The sequence below is a fragment of the Arvicanthis niloticus genome, chromosome 12 (assembly GCF_011762505.2).
Source record: "Arvicanthis niloticus isolate mArvNil1 chromosome 12, mArvNil1.pat.X, whole genome shotgun sequence".
NCBI classification, from domain to species: Eukaryota; Metazoa; Chordata; class Mammalia; order Rodentia; family Muridae; genus Arvicanthis; species Arvicanthis niloticus.
The window spans coordinates 19,188,058-19,207,448 of NC_047669.1; the positions used below are offsets into that span (position 1 = coordinate 19,188,058).

A 19,391-nucleotide genomic window follows, 5' to 3' on the forward strand; every position below is an offset into this window, starting at 1 on the left:
TCTCTTCTAGGGGTACCTTTCTTCTCTGCATTTAAAAGCTTTCACTTACATTAATCTGGATAAAGTTGTCCTTGGTAAGCATCTGTTTTGTTGTTTGTTTTTTTAATTTGGGTCAACTGTGTAGGGAACAGCAGGCTCTAAAGCAGCACTTGTTATGTTTCATAGTATACATAACTGAGTCTAATCCATCAAACTATAGAATTTATTTCTAGATAATATCAACATTGATCATTGTTGTGAGGCTATACACCCGGGATTTTCATGGGACAGGTTTCTCTTGTATAGCTTTGAAGACCAGGCTACAAAGATTCACCTTCTGCCTCCAGAGTGCTGAAATTAAAGGCATGCACCACTACACCTGGGTTTCGGTTTTTTAGTTTAATTTTTGGAAGGAGAGCGATTCCTTCTTTGTTTTGTTTGTTTTAATATTGTTACTGTTTACTGGAAAAACCTATTTCTAGTTGTGGTTTGGCTAAGCCCTAGCACACACCTTTAAGAGCTTTCTGCTTGAATATTGTAAATATGATTAAATGATGTCAACTATAGGTCAAGAGGTAGAACAAGCAGTTTACAGAGGGTGAACATAGGAAAAAACCAGGAAGTCAGAACAGAGAGGTGCACAGGTAATAGAAGGGAGGGCATTCAGTTTGAGGGGTTCTTGTGATAGTGTGGGGAAGGAGATATTCTTTTTGACCTTCCTTGGCTATGAAGGAAGGTCAGGTGGGTGTTTTCTCTGCCTCTCTGAGGTATCAGGCTTTCACTTCAAGAAGGCTTCAGTAAAAGTCTTTGGTAAAATTCAACTAAAAACGATCCTTCTGCCTCCTGAGTGCTGGGATTGGTATTATGTCTTTGTCAGGAAGCTTTAATTATAAAATTGTTTATGAATATTGCTGTCTAGAAAGAAAAATGTTTAAAAAAAATTATTTTTACAGGTACTAGCAACTTCAAAGTTTCTGCCAGCCCTCTGTTATATACACTTATGGGGAAGATAATGCAGGACGTGAGTATGCCTTTTCTCTTTCTTTCTTTCTTTCTCTCTTTCTTTCTTTCTTTCTTTCTTTCTTTCTTTCTTTCTTTTTTGTCAAAAGATAAGACATTCAACAGTAACCAGTAATAGGAATTGAAAATAAATTCTTTATCGAATTAGTCATGTTCTTGACTTAATGATGACCCAGTCTGCCGAGCTGAGGAATACATCATTAGGATTCCTGGGACCACAGGAAGATTGTAAGTCAAATGCTGGAGGAACGTTTAGAAGGACTTGAGTAACACCAGAGGAAATACCTTCTAGAAAAGGCAGGCACGATCAGTTTTGAAAGAGGAAGGAATATATCGAAGAGAATATGAAGTCCTTCAGTGTGTTGGAGTCACTAAAGATGGAGGGAAACAAATAACTAGATGGGAAGTCTGTAGGTCATTCCAGTGGGATCAATAAGTCACATTAGGTCTCAAACTAGTTGTTTGCTTACTGGTTAGTCTGGAAGTCTACAGATAAGTGAGCAGCAAGGAGACAGGCACATTTATGTAGGTTAGAGACGGTTTAAAAATTACAGGCTTATGGGCCTGTAAGATGTCAGTTAAGGAAGCCTTTCTCACAAGGGAGAAAGCAGAAAGACTGGGGAGAATTCTAGTCTCACTGCCTGTAAAGACTCAAGTACCCTTCCTAAGGGATTAACCATGTAGCTGTACACAACTCTTAAGTATCTGTAGAGAAACTAGCCTAAATAAGTATAAAAAAATTAAGTTTTTATGATGTATTTCTCATTATACAGGTAAAGCATCCAATTAATGGAAAATCTCTTTATCGAGACAGCAATTGGATTAACAAAGTGTAAGTTGACAAAAGACATTGTAGTAGACAGATGGTATTCCTACCCTGAGGGTGCCTCACTCTGCTTGGAGGGTCTGGTTATCAGGGAAGGTATGGCACAGCAGGACTACCATTTTAGAATTCTTGGTAAGGATGGTTTGTTCCTTTGCAGTGAGAAACTTTCTTTTGACAATGCTGCATTCCCTTTCCTTGCATATTCTGGAATCCCAGCAGTTTCTTTCTGGTTTTGTGAGGTAAGATGTAAGAACCCCACAGCATTTTCTTTTTTTTTTTTTTTTTTTTTTTTTTTTTGGTTTTTCGAGACAGGGTCCACAGCATTTTCATAAGGTCTTGTATTAACTTTAAAATCAAATTTTTCAGTATTTAAAAGATTTTAAGAGTATCCTTATTATAAAACAGACTAAGACATGTCAGCTTAATTAGCATGTGACTTTTGTTTAAATATCAGTAAAATAGTTTTAGTAATCGGATTTAATTTCTTATAGCACAGGGATATATTTCCATTTAAGATAAGCTGAACAGTGCTCTTCTAGATACTGATAGAAAGTATTTTAGGTATTCAGAAATGTTCTTTTAAGCAGCAGCAATACAAGTATAAAGTGATTATGAGACAGAACATTGAATTAATCACATTGTTATAAGAACTAGTGAGAAGTCCCTAAAGGCCAAGAAGACCAGAGTTAAATGAGAAAGAAGCCAGGATGGAAATTACTGAGTCAGTTTGGAAAGTCGGGGACATTATAAGAAACATCTAGATTTGGAGACTTACATGGCTGGAATTATTTGATATGCCCCTAAAAACATACATAGGGTGAATAAGTGGTTTAATACATATGAAGAACTATGTGTCAGAGCCTGTGGGTTGAAGGACTTAATAGATTCCTTCTTTTAAACTATAGTGTATAGCTGGTATATGTGGGGGTTTGAGGATAACTGGCAGTGAGTTCTCTCCACCATGTTTGTTACCTTGATGGTGAACCTAGAAAGAAAGCGAGGCTCCTGCTGTAAACCCACACTGGTATAACAGCCTTTCTCTGTCTTCTAGGATGAGGACTATCCTTATTTGGGCACTAAATTGGATACCTATGAGAAATTGATTCAGAAAGTTCCTCAGCTCAACCAAATGGTTCGTACAGCAGCAGAAGTGGCTGGTCAGTTCATTATTAAACTTACGCACGACATTGAATTGAACCTGGACTATGAGATGTATAACAGCAAACTACTGTCATTTGTAAAGGATCTGAACCAGTTCAGAGCAGATATCAGGGTAAGCACTTAAGTTTTCTTTTATTTAGCTTATATTTAGATCTTTTTTCTACTTTTTCACCTTCCTTGTTACTTTTTGTTAACTGTCATTTCTTCTCAAGTTGTATGAAATGCCTGTGTGTGTTGTGTTCTGAGGCAGAGACATGCTGTTAATCAGACTGGCCTTGAACTTAGAACATTGAATTGCCTCAGCCTTCAAATCTTAGAATTACAGTTGTCTGCCACAAGATCCAGCAGCTTTTCTGCTTTTTCCCCTCTCGATGTGTACGTTGTATCACAACGCTTGCCTAGATCAGCCTTTCCTATCTCACATGAATGAGATCATGCACGCACGTAGCAGGTGTACCCACCCTGCCGCCCAACAGCCACATATGTTTGCCCAAGGATGCTTATGAATGCAGCCTGACACAGTGATGAACCTTAACTTGTTGTGTCTGCACCTTCTTAAATTTGACTGTCATCCTAAGCATAAACTTTGTAGATGCAACATCATTTCCCAATGTCAAAAATCGGACATGCTGAGTATGGTGATTGTGTATGTGCAATCCTAGTACTTGGAATGTGCAGGCAGGAGTTTAAAGCCAGGTTTAGCTACATATATATTTAAGGATATAGCATTCTTTCAAAAAACAGTTGGACATGTCTGGTAGTTGTTTGTCTTAAGGTACCCGACATTTAGTTGTTACAAGTGAATGTGTCACTGAATGATATTCAATTGTGTATACATATTAATTGCATTTTTCTCTACGCTTGTTCATTGCTGTGTAGCTCATTTCCCTCTGTTGACTTATTATGAATAATATTTGCCCAAGAGTGCACTGCAGTCACTCAGTTGAGAAATCTCTTGGTTTTTCGTAAGGACCAATTCATGTCCCCAAGAGGCTCCTGTTGCTGAAATACATGTTTGCTGAAATATATGAAGTCTCTTCTAGGAGGAAATTTGACTTAAAACCCACAGTTTATTTGAAAAAGTTGTTGGGCACCTGGGGTTTCAAGTGTAGGGCAGACTCCAATGTTTCCAGTGCAGAGCTGTATTTCTGTCATTTGTGATCCAGGTAATCCATAAGTAGGTTGGACTTGGCTACTGGGTTTTATGGGGTTTTTGGTTTTTGTTGTTATTTTTATGGGCGGGCTATCTTATAGCAAATGTGAGGGTCAGGACAGCTTGAAGTTGTCTGGTTCTGGCAACTGGAATGCATTCTCCAGGTAGAGTGGACCACTTAAGAGTTACTTATTTTTATGTATGAGTACTCTGTAGCTGTCCATCTCGCCAACACCTTTACCTAATAAGCAGTTTCATTTGCCCAGCTACTGTGCTACCTACTATCAATAATTTGTCTAGTGTTTTTTTTTTTTTTTTTTTTTTTTTTTTTAATTCACATTAATAAGTTCTCATCTGGCTATTTGAGATTAGAAATGAGTTTTTTGGCCAGCCTGGGCCACCTTAGTGACTGCCAGCTAACCCTGGGCAGCAAATACATAACACATCCACACACCCTATGTTAAAAGAACAGCATAACATCTAATGAGGAATTTAATGTCCATCTTTGACAGGATATGGGTCTAAGTCTACAGTGGCTGTATTCTGCTCGTGGAGACTACTTCCGTGCTACTTCTAGACTAACAACTGATTTCCATAATGCTGAGAAGACAAACAGATTTGTCATGAGGGAAATCAATGACCGTATTATGAAAGTAAGTGTGCTCTTAGGAAAGGAAGAAATAACATATGTAAACTTCTATTTATATAACATATGCAATGCTTCTATTTATATAAAAGAAAGGTGGGTAGCACCAGGTACCTTTAATCCTTTGCTTTAGAATTGAATACATTTTGGTTTGTATCATGATCTCAAAGTGTACTATCTAACCTGGAAATAGAAAAGACATTAATTTTATGTTAATTGTTTTATACTTTTAAGACCACTTAGGAACAGCATAGATAGTTCAGTAGTGAGTGCCTAAGATACTTATGTGTATGTATGTTTTGCCTACATGTACATATGTGCACCTATTTTTATCTGGCATGGAGAAAGCCCGAAGAGGTCACCAAGGAACTGCAGTTAAAGAATTTTTAAGCTGTCATGTGGGTTCTAGCATTTAAATGCAGGTCCTCTGCAAGAGCAGCAAGTGTTCTTTAAATATATATGTATATATATGTTTTGGAAGAAATTTTTTTTTCTTAAATTTATTGTATATATGTGAGTACACTGTCGCAGTCTTCAGACATGCCAGAAGAGGGCGCCAAATCCCATCACACCATGCGGTTGCTGGGAATTGAACTCAACACTGGAGGCAGAGGCAAGTAGGTCTGAGTTGGAGGCATACATAGCAAATTCCAGATCAGCCTGGGCTTTAAAGTGAGACAACCAACCATACCAAAATAAAAGGACAACCGAGCAAGCAGAGTAACTTTATATAATCTCAGGTGCCTAAATTAGATCCCAAGAAGCGTAAAAGTGATGGAGAGAGCTGGCCGCACTGAGTGGTATATATACTCACAACATACATTAACCCATCCCCCACCCCTCCCATATCCATCTACTTGTCCCAGTACTCTGACGATTGCACTGAGCTCACAGATCTGCCTCCAGTGCTGGGATTAAAGACAAGGCTATAATTAGTGTTTAATTTAAAAATCCCAATTCCATTTAATTTGCTTTTTTAACAATGAGATTAACATTTTGCCTCAGACTTGGTAATGTAACTGAGTTCTCAGTGGTCTGATTCAGAGGTTTTAACACTTGAAAGAAGACAGTTACAAGTCATAGCACTGTTTAAACTGTTTCATCTTTATTATAGGTGGAATATCACTTCCTGTCACCCTATGTATCTCCAAGAGAGTCTCCTTTCCGACACATCTTCTGGGGCTCTGGGGATCACACTCTCTCAGCTTTACTGGAGAACTTGAAGCTCCGTCAAAAAAATATTACTGCTTTTAATGAACCACTCTTCAGAAACCAATTGGCCCTGGCTACTTGGACTATTCAGGGAGTTGCCAATGCCCTCTCTGGTGACATTTGGAATATTGACAATGAGTTTTAAATGTAACATGCATAATTAAATAAGAGCAGGGTAGTCTTTTCTAGACTTGTGCTGGTTATGCTAAATTTTCATTAGAGCTCTAAAATCTAATGTTAAAATTCTACCCAATCATCTAATGTCTTTAGGCAGCAGCTTTTAGTGCAGGGTTAGACCTACACTTCAAGTACAGTGGATAGATAACACTTTGCTTGTTTGTGATACCTTCTCAGATTAGAATTTTGAGTCCTTTGTAATAACTTGCTCTTTGCTTCATGGTCATGAAAATGTTGTAAGAACATTGCTTTAAGTCCTGAGGGCATTAACTAGTGTCTTGAGGTGGGAGGGTCAAGGTGGTAGTTGGGTGTCATTTCCCATCTCCATCTGATCCTCACGAGGATTCTCCACTGTGCTGTATGCCCTTAAGGATTTATCTGGTTTCCATTTTTCTAAATTAGATAGTTAATTTCAGAAGAGATGGGACTTGTTTTCTGGCCGGCAAGGTTAAAATAGGTCCTTCTGCTGGATAAAAGGGTTTGTCTGTTTACAGGAATAAGGCCTTACTGGTTAACCTTGATGTTATTTATGATGAGACCAGAAGCCAAAGACTTCAAGTTTTCTCTCCTGGCATTCACCCTGTAGTCTTTAGTTCTTTGTTTTCGTTTGTTGTTGTTGTTGTTCCAACATTTTCTGAAAAAGAACAAGTTTTAGACTCAGTTTGTCAGACTTGAAAAGAACACACCGCCAAGTTTTGGCCAAAGTGTTAGTCTTCAGGAAAGCTCTCTATCATTTTGGCACTGAGATATTTATTGTTTATTTATCAGTGACAGAGTTCACTATAAATAGTTTTTTTTTTTAATAGAAGATAATTATCGGAAGCAGTGCCTTCCATAATTATGACAGTTATACTGTCGTTTTCTTTTAATAAAGGCAGCATCTGCTAATGAGACCCACAGATACTGGAAGTTTTGCACTTATGGTCAGCACTTGCGGACTTTAGGAAGGAGAAAAGCCACAAGCCAGACAATAGAAAGTGAGCTAGAAGAGGATTGGGTTAAATAAGAAGTTCCTAATTGAGTTGGAAAAAAAAAAAAAGGATAGTTCTTCTAAGTGCAGTGGATTGTGGCCAAGTTAAATGTCGTTTAAAGGCTATGGTAATACTTACATCTACAAAATTTTACAGCTCAATTTATTCAAGATGTGACTCATTCAATTTTGCAAAATTTCCAGTACCTTTCTCACAAACTTAACTCACATTATCGGGAGCAGTGTCTTCCATAATGTATAAAGAACAAGGTAGTTTTTGCCTACCACAGTGTCTATATCGGAGACAGTGATCTCCATGTTACACTAAGGGTGTACGTAATTATCGGGAACAGTGTTTCCCATAATTTTCTTCATGCGATGACATCTTCAAAGCTTGAAGATCGTTAGTATCTAACATGAATTCCCAACTTCCTGTAGCTCCTTAGTTTTAGTTGCAAAAACATTTGTCATTGAGCATTTGGTGGGTAAATTCAACTGCTGTAAAATCATTACTTCCAAGATCCTTTTTTTAAATGTGGGTGTTGTTATCTCTGGTTTATAGAATAGGATTTCACTGTCTCCTCCCTTTATTTGCATGTTATTTACTAAATGTAGTTCTTAGAAGTTTGAATTCATCCTTGGTTTTGGGAGGGTAGAGAGTGAAAAATAACAGGTGTTGGGAAAAGCTTGCGAAAGGATCTTTATGTTCTGCCCTTCACTGTGGTGGCTATAAAGCATGCAAATGATGAGCGAGATCACATTAACAAAGACTGGTTAGCATCCTTGTGCAGCTAGTCAGTTTTGCATGGGGACAGTTCAAAGCGGCCACCTGAGATGTCACTGGATTTTCAGGGCTCTTGGCATTACTCATCCAAGTTAGAGCCACCAGGTTATTTTCAGCCTCACTGAATTGTTTTGCTACCCAGTCCCTTCAGTCTTCACAGTGTTTCTCCTGTACCGATAACGAGTATCACCGTGCATAATGGGATTTCAAGTCTTGAATAAAGGGCATGCATTTTGCCATAAAAGTCTCTAAAATAACCTATGCTGTAAGGGTTGTTTCCAATCAAAGCAGTAAGTTGGTAAGGTTTAGTCTTGGATGAGTAATGGTCTCTGTTACTCATCAGGTTATTATTGGGTAAAATGTAGATTTTTGAAGATAAGAATAGAGCATGCTTTTGTCATGATTAACTGCTAGAATTTGCATGGCCTTTACTGTGTTAGCTTTTGAATGTCTTTTGGTTTGGACTTGCCAACCTACACTCAGCTGTCTTTGCTGACATGCCCTTATAAATGTATACAGCCGGTATGTAACAATGTGAAGATTCCTTACCTGACTTAATAAAATACTTGGATATACTGACTTGTCAGACTCATTTCACAGTAAAACTGGGCATAGAGTTCCTATGGCCTTGTAACTCTCTTCTGTATCCTCCCCCACTATCAACCTCACCAGAGTAGTAGTTATACAGATACACACTGATCTCTGTTGATAGACATTCTGATTTAGCTCCTTGTCCTTAAATGTATTTAGATAGATTCTATAGCAACAAAAATTGGTCTTACAGGTTTTAAAAGTTGGGCCTGGAAAGATGGTGTTAACTGTTCTTGCAGAAGGCTCAGCCTCTCCCCAGCACCTGTTTGGTTTACAAGTGCTTATAATTCCAGCTACAGGTACTGTATGTTACCCTCTTCTGGGATCTACAGGTACTGAATGCATGAGGTGCACATAACAGGCAAAATGCCTATTCCATTAATTTGAGTCTCATTCTCAAAGTGGCTTCCCCCCCATGTCTGTCATTGTGACAATTCATCATGACAGGAAAGAGACATGGTAGTATGAGATGACCTATTATTGCCTGCAGACAAGAAAGTGTTAGTGTTTAGTTGATGGCATACAGGACTGCACTTCAAGACATGTGGTGTTAAGCTGCGCCCTCTTGGAGAAGGGTGTGGAGTACCACTTTGTACCTGCCTGAGCTGCAGAGGGCGTTGGAGAGATGTAGGTAGAGTATACAGGTTAGGGAAGTTGGTAGAAACCCATGGAGTTACAGGAAAATCATTTTGCTGAGCCATCTCTCCAGCCCAAATTTTAGGTTTAATACGGAAGTTTGCACAGTTAACAATGGTATTAAAAAGTTTGAGGGCAGGAGAGATGGCTCAGCAGTTAAGAGCACTGACTGCTCTTCCAGAGGTCCTAAGTTCAATTCCCAGCAACCACACGGTGGCTCACAACCATCTGTAATGGGATCTGATGCCCTCTTCTGGTGTGTCTGAAGATAGCTACAGTGTACTCATATACATTAAATAAATAAAAGGTTTGTTTGATTATTTAAAACATTGGTCAAAAGATGGCCTACTGGAAAGCAGCTACAGATGCCTGATAGCTTTAGGCTTAGTGTTGAAGGGATTTTAAGGCTTGGGGAAATTGCAGTGTTAGAGTAAAACCTAATCCTTCACAGTGGGAAGGTCCCAGGTAATACACCTTCACTCATTCTATTAGATGCAAAGCAGTAACAGGGGCATCAGCACATTTAAAGAGCTTTGTCACAGCCCTTTCCCTTTGCCAGACCTTAGGGTTGGAGATGCTGCTGTTCAGTTGGATGAATTACATGTGATGGGTTTAATTGGGGCCTGAAGTAGTAGGGGCCAGGTGGCAGCCCTGAATCACCAAAAGCAAGATGCTTGTTGTGCCCTTCCCCCAGGCCTGAGGCCTGCAAGCTCTTTTACCACAATAAGACCAAGCAACAGTAGGACCTGAAATGCATTGCATTACCAGCCTTGGTGCCTTGGAACCTGCAACCTGAGCTAAGAAGAATAGACTGCCTGCTGAGCTAGGCTTGACACCTTGGACTGCTATCTCCTTGCCCAGCCCCTGGGCTGAACTGAGAAGAGACTCTGGGGGGTGGGGCTTCCCTTTTATATGTGAAAGCAAATTATTAAACTTCAGGCCTTGATCAGAATACTTTGTCATGGCCCCACGTTTCTCTCTCCATTCCGGTTAATTCCCAGGCTTCCTCTCAGGAGAACCCCGTTACTCGTGGCTGCAGGCAGCTACAGCTTGTAGTTATCAAAATGGGCAGCATAGGCCAATGTCCACAATAGCAGTGACCGGTGAGAAAGAGGGCTGAGGTCAACATGCTGTTAATGCCTAGTAGGGTGAGACATTGGAGGTGTTTGCAGCAGCCTAGGGATTATGCAGAAGCAGACTCTGCTCCCCACTCCACCCTCTAATAGGCCAGCACAGGATCACCTTGGTTCTGCAATGACAGAGGCCCAAGATGAGGAAAGGTTTACTTCCTGGACTGAACATCCTGGAAGGGCCACTGTAGGCTGTGATGCTACCAGAAGCTATGTTGGCGTCTGTGGTCCATGCTGCTGTCCCAGGTCAAGATGACACCTGAGATCCCTATGGATGTAAACAGTCTGTGTCACTAATGCTTTGGAGGATGTCCTCAGGCTCTGCTGCCTGAGGGCCATGTTGATATAAGTGGCATGCATGACCACCTGAGGGCATGTTGAGACCATGATGAGGCCTGAGGTCCATCCAGCCACTCAGGGCCATGAGTGGATCGGTGGTCCAGATATGGCCAGAGGTTATGTTTGTATCTGTGGCCTGTATCACCATTAAAAGCCATGTTGATACCTGAGGACTGTGCCAAACTGGCCCTGCCCCTCACCAGCCTTCACACTAGGCCAGTGGTGGTGTGGGTGTGGATGAGCGGGCTCTATTGGCATGGAATCCCAGCAGCTATCAACCAGTCCCAGATCCAGGGCTTTAAGTTGTCCCATCCCAATAGCTTCCCCATCTATGAGCTACTGAAGAACCAAAGCCACAGGATCTCCATGACTCAGGACAACAAGAAGATATCTGAGAAAAGTTTTGGGTGAGGGACCTGTACTGATGATGTAGCAGAAGCCAGAGGCCTTGAACCAGACCATCTCTGAGTCACTGCAATGAACATTCACAAGTAAAGCTGGGAAACAAGGTATGCTGGGTGACACACAGCAGTTCCCAATGCCACTATGACTAACAGGGATGTGACAGAAAGACAGGAGTGGAGGGTGCATGCAAGACAGAAATGGAGTTGCAGCAGCTGAGGCGGTGCGAGAGAAGCCATCAGTTGAGAGGTGAGCAAGTCGTTACCCTGAAGGGTCAGCGAGATTTCTGTTGTTTTTAATTTTAATTTTAGTTTTTTATTTTCTTTGGGGGCATTTACAAGGGTGAAGGGCAGACATGGAAGGACTGGGAAATAAGTGGGATTGGGGTGCATGATATGAAATTCCCAAAGGATCAATAAAAAATAATGTTAAAAGAAAGTGTGTGTTTTGGGGCTGGAGAAATGGTTTAGTGGTTAAATGACCTTGTTGAGGACCTGGGCTTGATTCCTAGAACCTAAGTGGTGGCTCACAACTATCAATAATGTCAATTCCAGTGGATCCAGTGACCTCTTCTGACCTCCCTGGGCCACACCCATGGTACACAGACATACATGAAGTCAAAACACTCACTGTTTACTGCTCTAGTTGGCAGTGAAGGGGTCAGCTTAGGAAAGACCCCGGAAAAGAGAGACTAATCAACATTCCTCAGACAACAGGAGAGAAGACTCACCTGTGGGTGGGGGAGGCCCAGAGCACATGGACACATCCCACAGGACAGACCGCTGGCCACCTGCAGACAAGGGAAGTCCATGCCACCTCATTCACTAAAGACCAATCAGTTTAAAAGTCACACTGTTCTGCCAGTCATATTGTGCCTAGCTGCTGTCTCTCTATGCTACCCCTGGAAACTGTATAAATGTCCGCTGAACGAGCTGCCTTTCCTTTTGGATGCAGGATGACCCCAGTATGCTGGAAAAATAAAATTCCTCTTGCTTTTGCAATGATTCCCAGCTCTATGTTTTTCCCTCAGGGAGTCTCCCGTAAACTAAGGCTCACCAGATTCTTACAGCAGCATGAGCCCTTTGGACTGCCTCCACTGTGGTGCCCAAGTGTAGCTGGCTAGCGGCTCAGAGGAGACAGAACACAGTCCATAATAGGGGTCCCGGCCCATGTTTCTCTGGGGTGAGAAACAGCAGGGTCTAGGACAGATGCTGTGGTTCTCAGTCTCCTGGGTTTCCAGATGCCTCTGGGGATTGAGAACGGATGGGGTGAGGTTGGATGTGTGGGTGCCAAGGGATCCGAGCTTCCCCTCAGAGCATTTACAAGCCAGGCAGGAAGGGAAAGGCAGAGTCCAAGAAAGGGGGTCTGGCAGAATCCGGCTTGGTTCAGAGAATGGAGAAGATAGCTGGCCCCATTGAGAAGCCTGCCATTCTCAATTCTGAAATTCCCAGGGTTTGAACCTACTCAGTCTTACCAGTTCTGTCTGGTGATACAGTCTACTTGCCCCACATGAACCTGGGAGAGCTGGGCCTAAAAATGAAGCAGACTAAAGTCTCATGCAGTAGCCAACTTTATTCAGAGCATCATCCTCAGTGACCAAGAGTTTGGCCAGCCTCAAAAAGACAACCTGGGGGCTGCAGAGCTGCAGAGCTGGCTCAGTGGTTAAAGGCACTGACCGCTCTTCCAGAGGACCTGGATTCAAATCCCAGCACCCAGATGGCAGCTTACAAATGTCTGTAATTCCAAGATCAGACACTCTCACATGGACATACATGCAGGCAAAACAAAAATGCACATAAAATAAAGTTAAATAAATTAACAAGAAAAAAAAAAAAAAGACACCCTAGAATGAAAATTCTGCTCAGTCTGTAAGGTCTCTCTTAGTGCCACTTCTACTTACCCATGAGCATGGGGAATATCTTTGCAAACTTCTTCATGGGCCATTTTGGCAAAACAAGATGTGTCTTCTCATGGTAGGCCTGGATATTGCAGGAAACATTGTACAAACTGAAGCTGGTTGAAATAATGAACAACAATCCTGTCATTGGGTTCCACATGGAGGCCACTAAGTTCAGGAACATCATCTTCACTGTGGGATTCAGGTGACCTCGGTCCAGCTCCAGAATACTCAAGGTTTGACATTGGCAGTTGACAACAATGGCAGAGAGCATGTGAACAAGGCCCACGGGAGCTCATGAGAATCCTGGCCAAGGATGGGCTCTGAGATGCTGTTCCCCTGGTGTTTTCCAACAAGCAGGACTTAATACTGCAAGAAAGTGGCTGAGATCACAGACAAGCTGGGGTTGCACTCCCTACACCACAGGGACAGGTACTTTCATGCCACTTGTGCCACCTGCAGGGATGGGCTTTATGGAGGACTAGACTAGTTAGTTGTCCAATCAGTTCAGGAGACAGCATTCCCTCCCTATCACTTCCTCCTGTCTGTCTTCTCTTTCCCTCTCATGTAGCAAACTGTGGGTCCCTTGTTCTGGAGGGTGTCCCACGACGGTCTCCCAGCTGGGGACAGGGTGAGAGCAGGGAGGTCTCGCTACTGTCTCCGTGCTGCCTCCGGCCTGCATCTCCACTGTTTGTAGGTCTCCAGCCCGGCCTGATGGTAGGAGGTCGGGGCCAAAGGACACAGAGTGCGAGCAGGAGGGGAGATTGCCTGTCCCCACTGCTGCCTCCGCTCCTCCTCGATCCCTGCCGCTGTCGCTGACCGACCAGTCTCTCCCAGGTGCTGCACCTGTCTCTCCGCTGAGCGGGTCCAGGCCCGGGCTGGGCCGATAAGAAGCTGGCTAGCAGGCAAGGAGGCAGCTCAGTGTCCCAGGTAGGTTCCAGGAGAGCAGATCTCTCCCCAAGTGTTACAGCTCTTGTGACAGAAACTCTCAGACACCAGGATGATTCTTGAGCACTTTACTTCCCCTAAATAGAGCCCTTATTTACAGTTTTGGGGTGGGTTAGGGTCTGGCAGCAGATAATGCCTATTGGCTTGGTCTGAGAGCTTGGAGATACCTCATCTGCATGTGGGAGAGCCTGAGGCACTGTTCCTTGTGACTGATGGTCGGCAACCTCTCTGTGGGAGGGGCTGTGGAGGGCTGAAGCTAAATGGAAAGAATCAGGGCCCAGGAGCAGAGCTGAACTCTTGCCGTCCAATTAAGGTTCCGGGGTTCGAAACTCATGCTCGACCAAGCACCCAGCTGCTTCTCACAGCCCACTGCCCCACAGCAAACATGACTTGGTGGTCCCTTAAGACACTTCTCTCTGGTGCTCCTATTTGATATTTCTTAACTTCTTTTTTTTATTATTGTAAAAAAAGAGAAATCACCTCACTATTGGTGCCAAGAAGGGACTTCGGTGTCTAAGCATCTGGCCTCTGGGAGCCAATGGGCTGAAGAGTGGCATGGGAGTCTATTTACTAGTTTTTTTTTTTTTTTAAACCAATCTTGATGTATTTAAAAAATAATAATAATAATTAAAAATACAAGCCAACCAGAGGCTAGAGAGATGGCTCAGTGGTCAAGAGTACTCACTGTTCTTGCCGAGGACCAGAGTTTGGCTTCTGGCAGCCAGGTGAGGCAGCTCATAGCCACCTGTGGACTCTAACTCCAGGGGACACAGTGCCCATTTTTCAAGTCTGTAGGGACACACTCAATGAAAATAGATTTGTAAGACAATGCTAAAAAGATGGGCATGGTCGAATACGGCTTTAATTCCAGCACTTGGAGGTGGGGAAGAAGCAGGAAAGTCTTTATGAGTTTAAGGACAGTCAGGACTAGGAAGAGAGATGCTATTAACTCAAATAAATATATAAGCAAGCAAACATATAAATGAAGCAATGCTAGACAGGAAATTTGAACACACAGAAGGGCAGAAGTGCCCAGTACAGTCTTTGCCTGCCGTGTAACCCTAAGCTGGTCCACGGATTGGTTACTGCCTCCTGGAAACCGCCATCCACAGCATGGCCACAGCAGAGTCCTCACAACTTGCCTGTTTGGATCACCTGTATGCCACAGCATTGGGCTTGAATTCATGCTCACACGCCACCTACTGGTGAGCTAGAGACCTTTGTGGGGGCAGGGCCTAGCCTTGTTTTTGATTGATGAATGGCTGAGCAGCAGCCCAATTTCCCAGCTTGCTTGCTCTTGGACCCACTTGGACTACGTGCTGCCAGGAGGCTTGGGGCTCACCAGCAAGAACCTGTGCAAGCCAGGAGGGTTTGTCCACTCTGAACAACATCTCTGAGTAGGCTATCTCTACCTCAACCTGAAAGAGTCTGATTTACCAGCCTAGGACGATCTCTGCTTTTTCTTTTGTATATGAAAAGCACCAAAGACGTTGGCGTTGTTACTTTTATTGGTGGAACCTCAGAACTGGCTTTCTTGGCATCATGGATTCTTCCACTGCTTTCAATAAACAATTAATAACCAACCAATAAGCAGATAAAACACAGGACACCTTTGTAATCATTTCATCAAAAGTGCTATGGGTAGCTGACCTGCCTCAGTTTACCCTGAAGATGTCCTTCCTAACCTGAGTGCATGTCCTGATTGCCCCAGCTAGTGTTCCTCTTGGTCTCACCATCTAACCACTTGAAGCCACTGCTACTAAGGCGTCTTGGATGGTGTCTTAGTTATTGCTGTGAAGAGACACCATGACCAAGACAACTCTTATAAAGGAATGCATTTAATTGGAGCTGGCTTACAGTTCAGAGGTTTAGTCTATCATTATCATGGAGGGAAGTATGGCAGTATGCAGGCCAACATCGTGCTGGAGAAGCAGCCTAGAGTTCTACATCTGGATTGGCAGGCAACAGGGAGAGTGAGCCACTAGGTCTGTCTTGAGCTTCTGAAACCTCAAAGCCCATCTCCAGTGATACACTTCCTCCAACAAGACCACACCTACTCCAACAAGGGCATATCTCCTAATGGTGCCACTCCCTATGGGGACCCATGGGGACCATTTTTATTCAAACCACAATAAATGGATAAAGTAACATTCCATGAACTTGTTGCTTATTAAGGACATGCTTATTCTCACAGAAGCGATACGTATGTCAGGGCCCTCCCTCTTGGGTTCACCTCCCTGGTTTCTGACATGCGAATTGCCGTGGTATTTCCTAGAGGTTCACTCACAGACCTGTCTTGACTTCTATTTTTCACACTGTTGACCCCTGGGTACCTGATTTTCCACTCTGTTCCAGTGATGAGTCAATCCCATGGGTCTTACCCTGCTGTGATTTCCCAAACACATAGGGATTACCAGGGAGCAGTCATAAGAAGTAAGAGAGGAATGTGATGAAATTGGGGTTTAGGAAGATTAACCAGCAATTAACAGGGAGGCCCAGAGTCAGCAGGGTCATCTAAAGAACACTCACCTTAATGACATCGTTCAGGGGTGTAGTAGCTAAGGCAGTGTTATCTCTCATAATCCTTACATTACTCTGAGAAGGGATCTGAGGACCAGGCTGGCTGGGTTTGTGAAAGCTGCCTTTCCACCATCGAGGCTAGCATTTCAAAGGTGTGTGATTACCATTTGAATGAAAACTGCCCAAGAGGAAGCTAGGGCCTGGGACACAAGTTCTCTCTAGGTGGACTGAAGCTGATGAAGTGAAGTTAGAGGCTGGAGCCCTGAGAAACCCAGGCACTGCTATCGCGATGAAGGAGAAAATGGGTAAAATAAGTGGCTGAACCAGGGTGGTAGCACATGCCTTTAATCCCAGCACTCAGGATGCAGAGGCTGGAGGATTTCTGTGAGTTCGAGGCCAGCCTGGTCTACAGAGCAAGTTCCAGGACAGCCAGAGCTACATAGTGAGACTCTGTCTCAAACAACCAAACAAATAAGAAAAACTGGGTCTGGTTTCTGGCTCCTGGTTCAGTGAGAGAGCCAGGGGTGGGGTGAGATGCTGGATTTGCATTTAGGATGTTGCTCACACCTCAGGTCCAAGTGACCAAATGGAAATGCCTGGCAATCAGCTGAACGTTGGTACCAGAAGGGCATCCAGGGGTTCAGGGAGAGTAACCTGTGGGAGCCATAGTCAGGTGTCAGAGCAGAGCTTATTAAACTAGGAGCCAAATGAGACTTCAAGAACAGGCGGCCCGGGATGGGCATCACCGGGGCGGAAGGAGAAATGCAGCAAAGGGTAAGGTAGTGTCTTCATTAGAATCGAGGAAAGTAGAAAAGAGAGAGGAGCTGCAGGCACACGGGTGAGAAAAACAAAACAAAACAAGACAAACAAACAAACAACAACAAAAAACAGCGCTGGAGAGATGGCTAAGCAGTTAAGAGCACTGACTGCTCTTCTCCTGAGTTCAATTCCCAGCAACCACATGGTGGCTCACAACCATCTGTAATGGGGTCTAATGCCCTCTTCTGGTTTGTCTGAAGACAGCTACAGTGTACTCATATAAATAAAAATAAATAAATAAATAAATAATATTAAAAAAAAAAAAACAACCAAAAACCTAAAACCTCAGCACTAGGTAAGTGCTGACTGCCACTGAGGGGGTCCGCAGGAAGCGGGGTTTCCAAGGGCTTGAGAGTGGGGGTCCGCAGGAAGTGGGGTTTCCAAGGGCTTGAGAGTAGACGGAGTTCTAAGGACAGCCCTTGACAAGATTATTAGCCTTGACTTTCCAGAAGTTTCTTTTGTTTTGTTCCTGATAATGTGTTTTTTATTTGAAACAATTATCTCCTGTGGTTTTGCTGACCTCAGAGGACGACCTTAAATTTATCCTCCGGTCTCTACCTCCCACGTGATGGGATTACAGGAAGGGCTCGTCACACCCAGTTTTCTCAGTGCTGAATACTACATCCCAACCTCTCGATCATGATAATGACTGATAACTGCTAGAACTCAACTGGACAGCCGCAAGAACACGATCCTTATTCTAGATATCCACTAGGGGGCGCCAGAACCTGGGACTCCATGATACTGCTTTAGCAGCATGGGTTCTGTTGACCTCAGGACTGGAAAGCTTTTGGCTCTTCTGGCTCTTACTCCAGCTGGGCAGAGGAGGCAGGCATGTGGGAGACACTGGCAGCAAACCGATCCTCCCTATGCCCTAGTAAGGTTTTGAAAACTGAATTGCCCCGGGGGTGTGTGAACAGGGCCTTCTGAGCAGCTCCCTCAGGAGCCCTGACCTAGTGATAGTTGAAGACACAGGCTGTTCTTGGATCTGGGAGGACATGACATGGGTTAGCGGACACTTCCACACCTATGGAACCTTCGGAATTCCTCCCTTCGCCTTCCAGTCCCCTTCCTGACTCCACAGCTTTTGCTTTTGTTCAGTGCAATCATTCACCCTGGTACCAGCATCTCACGTCCCAGCCACCTCAGTTAATGCTTGTTCCAGGCCCAGAGTATAAAGACATAACTATCTGGTCTCTCTACCTCCCTACCCAGTCTCACCAAGCACCATCCATTTCTGGTAACATTCTGGAACATTCTGGAATCACCTGGGGAGCTTTTACAAGCTATGCAGGACAGCATGATGGCTCTGGAGACAGAGGCATAGGCTGCAAAGCTTGGGGAACCCATGACTCCCTGAATCTACATGATAAAGTGAGAGAATCAAGCCCACGTGTTGTCCTTTGACCTCCACGTGTGTAAATTGTACACACACACACACACACACACACACACACACGGAAGCCACAGACGTTGAGTTCTATCTCAGACATACCAATTTAATAATGCTAATATGGGCCTATGTATCAGTAACATTATGGTTTTTTTCCTCATGATATGGGCTGGAGAAATGGCTCAGCAAGTAAGAGTATTTGTTGCTCTTATAGAGGACTCAGATTCAGTTCCCAGCACCAACATGGCAATCCGAAACCATCCATAAATTTAGTTTAAAGGGATCCAACACCCTCTTTTGACCTCCTCGGACACCAGGCACAAATGTGGTGCATACACATACACAGAGGCAAAACCCTTGTGCACATAAAATAAATCTAAAGTAATTAAACATAAACAATGCATTTTCCATGCACCAGTACCTGTGAGTTTGGTGAAAATGTCAGGCCTCATATTCCCTTTCAAGTGGCTGAATCCAGGCCTACCTCTCCACAAGAAGTCCTGTGACTGAGGATTACTGGTTCAGTACACATGCATTTCCTTTGCTCTTAGCTGTGGGGTTATTCATGCCATGGCAGTAGCTGAGGTGTTTTCATCGTGGCCTACAGAAAGAAACAGATCTGATACAAAGATGCAGAACACACACACACACACTGAATCAAAAATGTCATAAAAACAATATGTTCACTACCTCTGATACACTCATCCATTCCACAGACATTCTTGGCATGTGAGTTGTGTTAGGCATTATTCCAACTGTGTGTGCATAGAACAAATATTCCTGTTGTG

The 19,391-nt window shown here is 43.4% G+C and overlaps 1 protein-coding gene and 1 pseudogene across 2 annotated transcripts in view; both read left to right on the forward strand.

Annotated features, from left to right (window-relative positions):
* The window catches only part of Tfrc (transferrin receptor), a 111,372-nt gene extending 102,868 nt beyond the window's left edge, over positions 1 to 8,504 (forward strand). For both annotated transcript variants that reach the window (XM_034515091.2, XM_034515090.2), the window contains exons 13-19: positions 11 to 74; positions 933 to 1,000; positions 1,773 to 1,831; positions 1,983 to 2,064; positions 2,877 to 3,098; positions 4,652 to 4,792; positions 5,900 to 8,504. In XM_034515091.2, coding sequence (XP_034370982.1) covers positions 11 to 74; positions 933 to 1,000; positions 1,773 to 1,831; positions 1,983 to 2,064; positions 2,877 to 3,098; positions 4,652 to 4,792; positions 5,900 to 6,142 — 879 coding nt within the window. In that variant the 3' untranslated portion in view covers positions 6,143 to 8,504. The remainder of the gene's footprint in view (positions 1 to 10; positions 75 to 932; positions 1,001 to 1,772; positions 1,832 to 1,982; positions 2,065 to 2,876; positions 3,099 to 4,651; positions 4,793 to 5,899) is intronic.
* Positions 8,505 to 12,934: 4,430 nt separating this feature from the next.
* LOC117718183 (ADP-ribosylation factor 1 pseudogene) lies at positions 12,935 to 13,413 on the forward strand (annotated as a pseudogene).
* Positions 13,414 to 19,391: the final 5,978 nt, after the last annotated feature.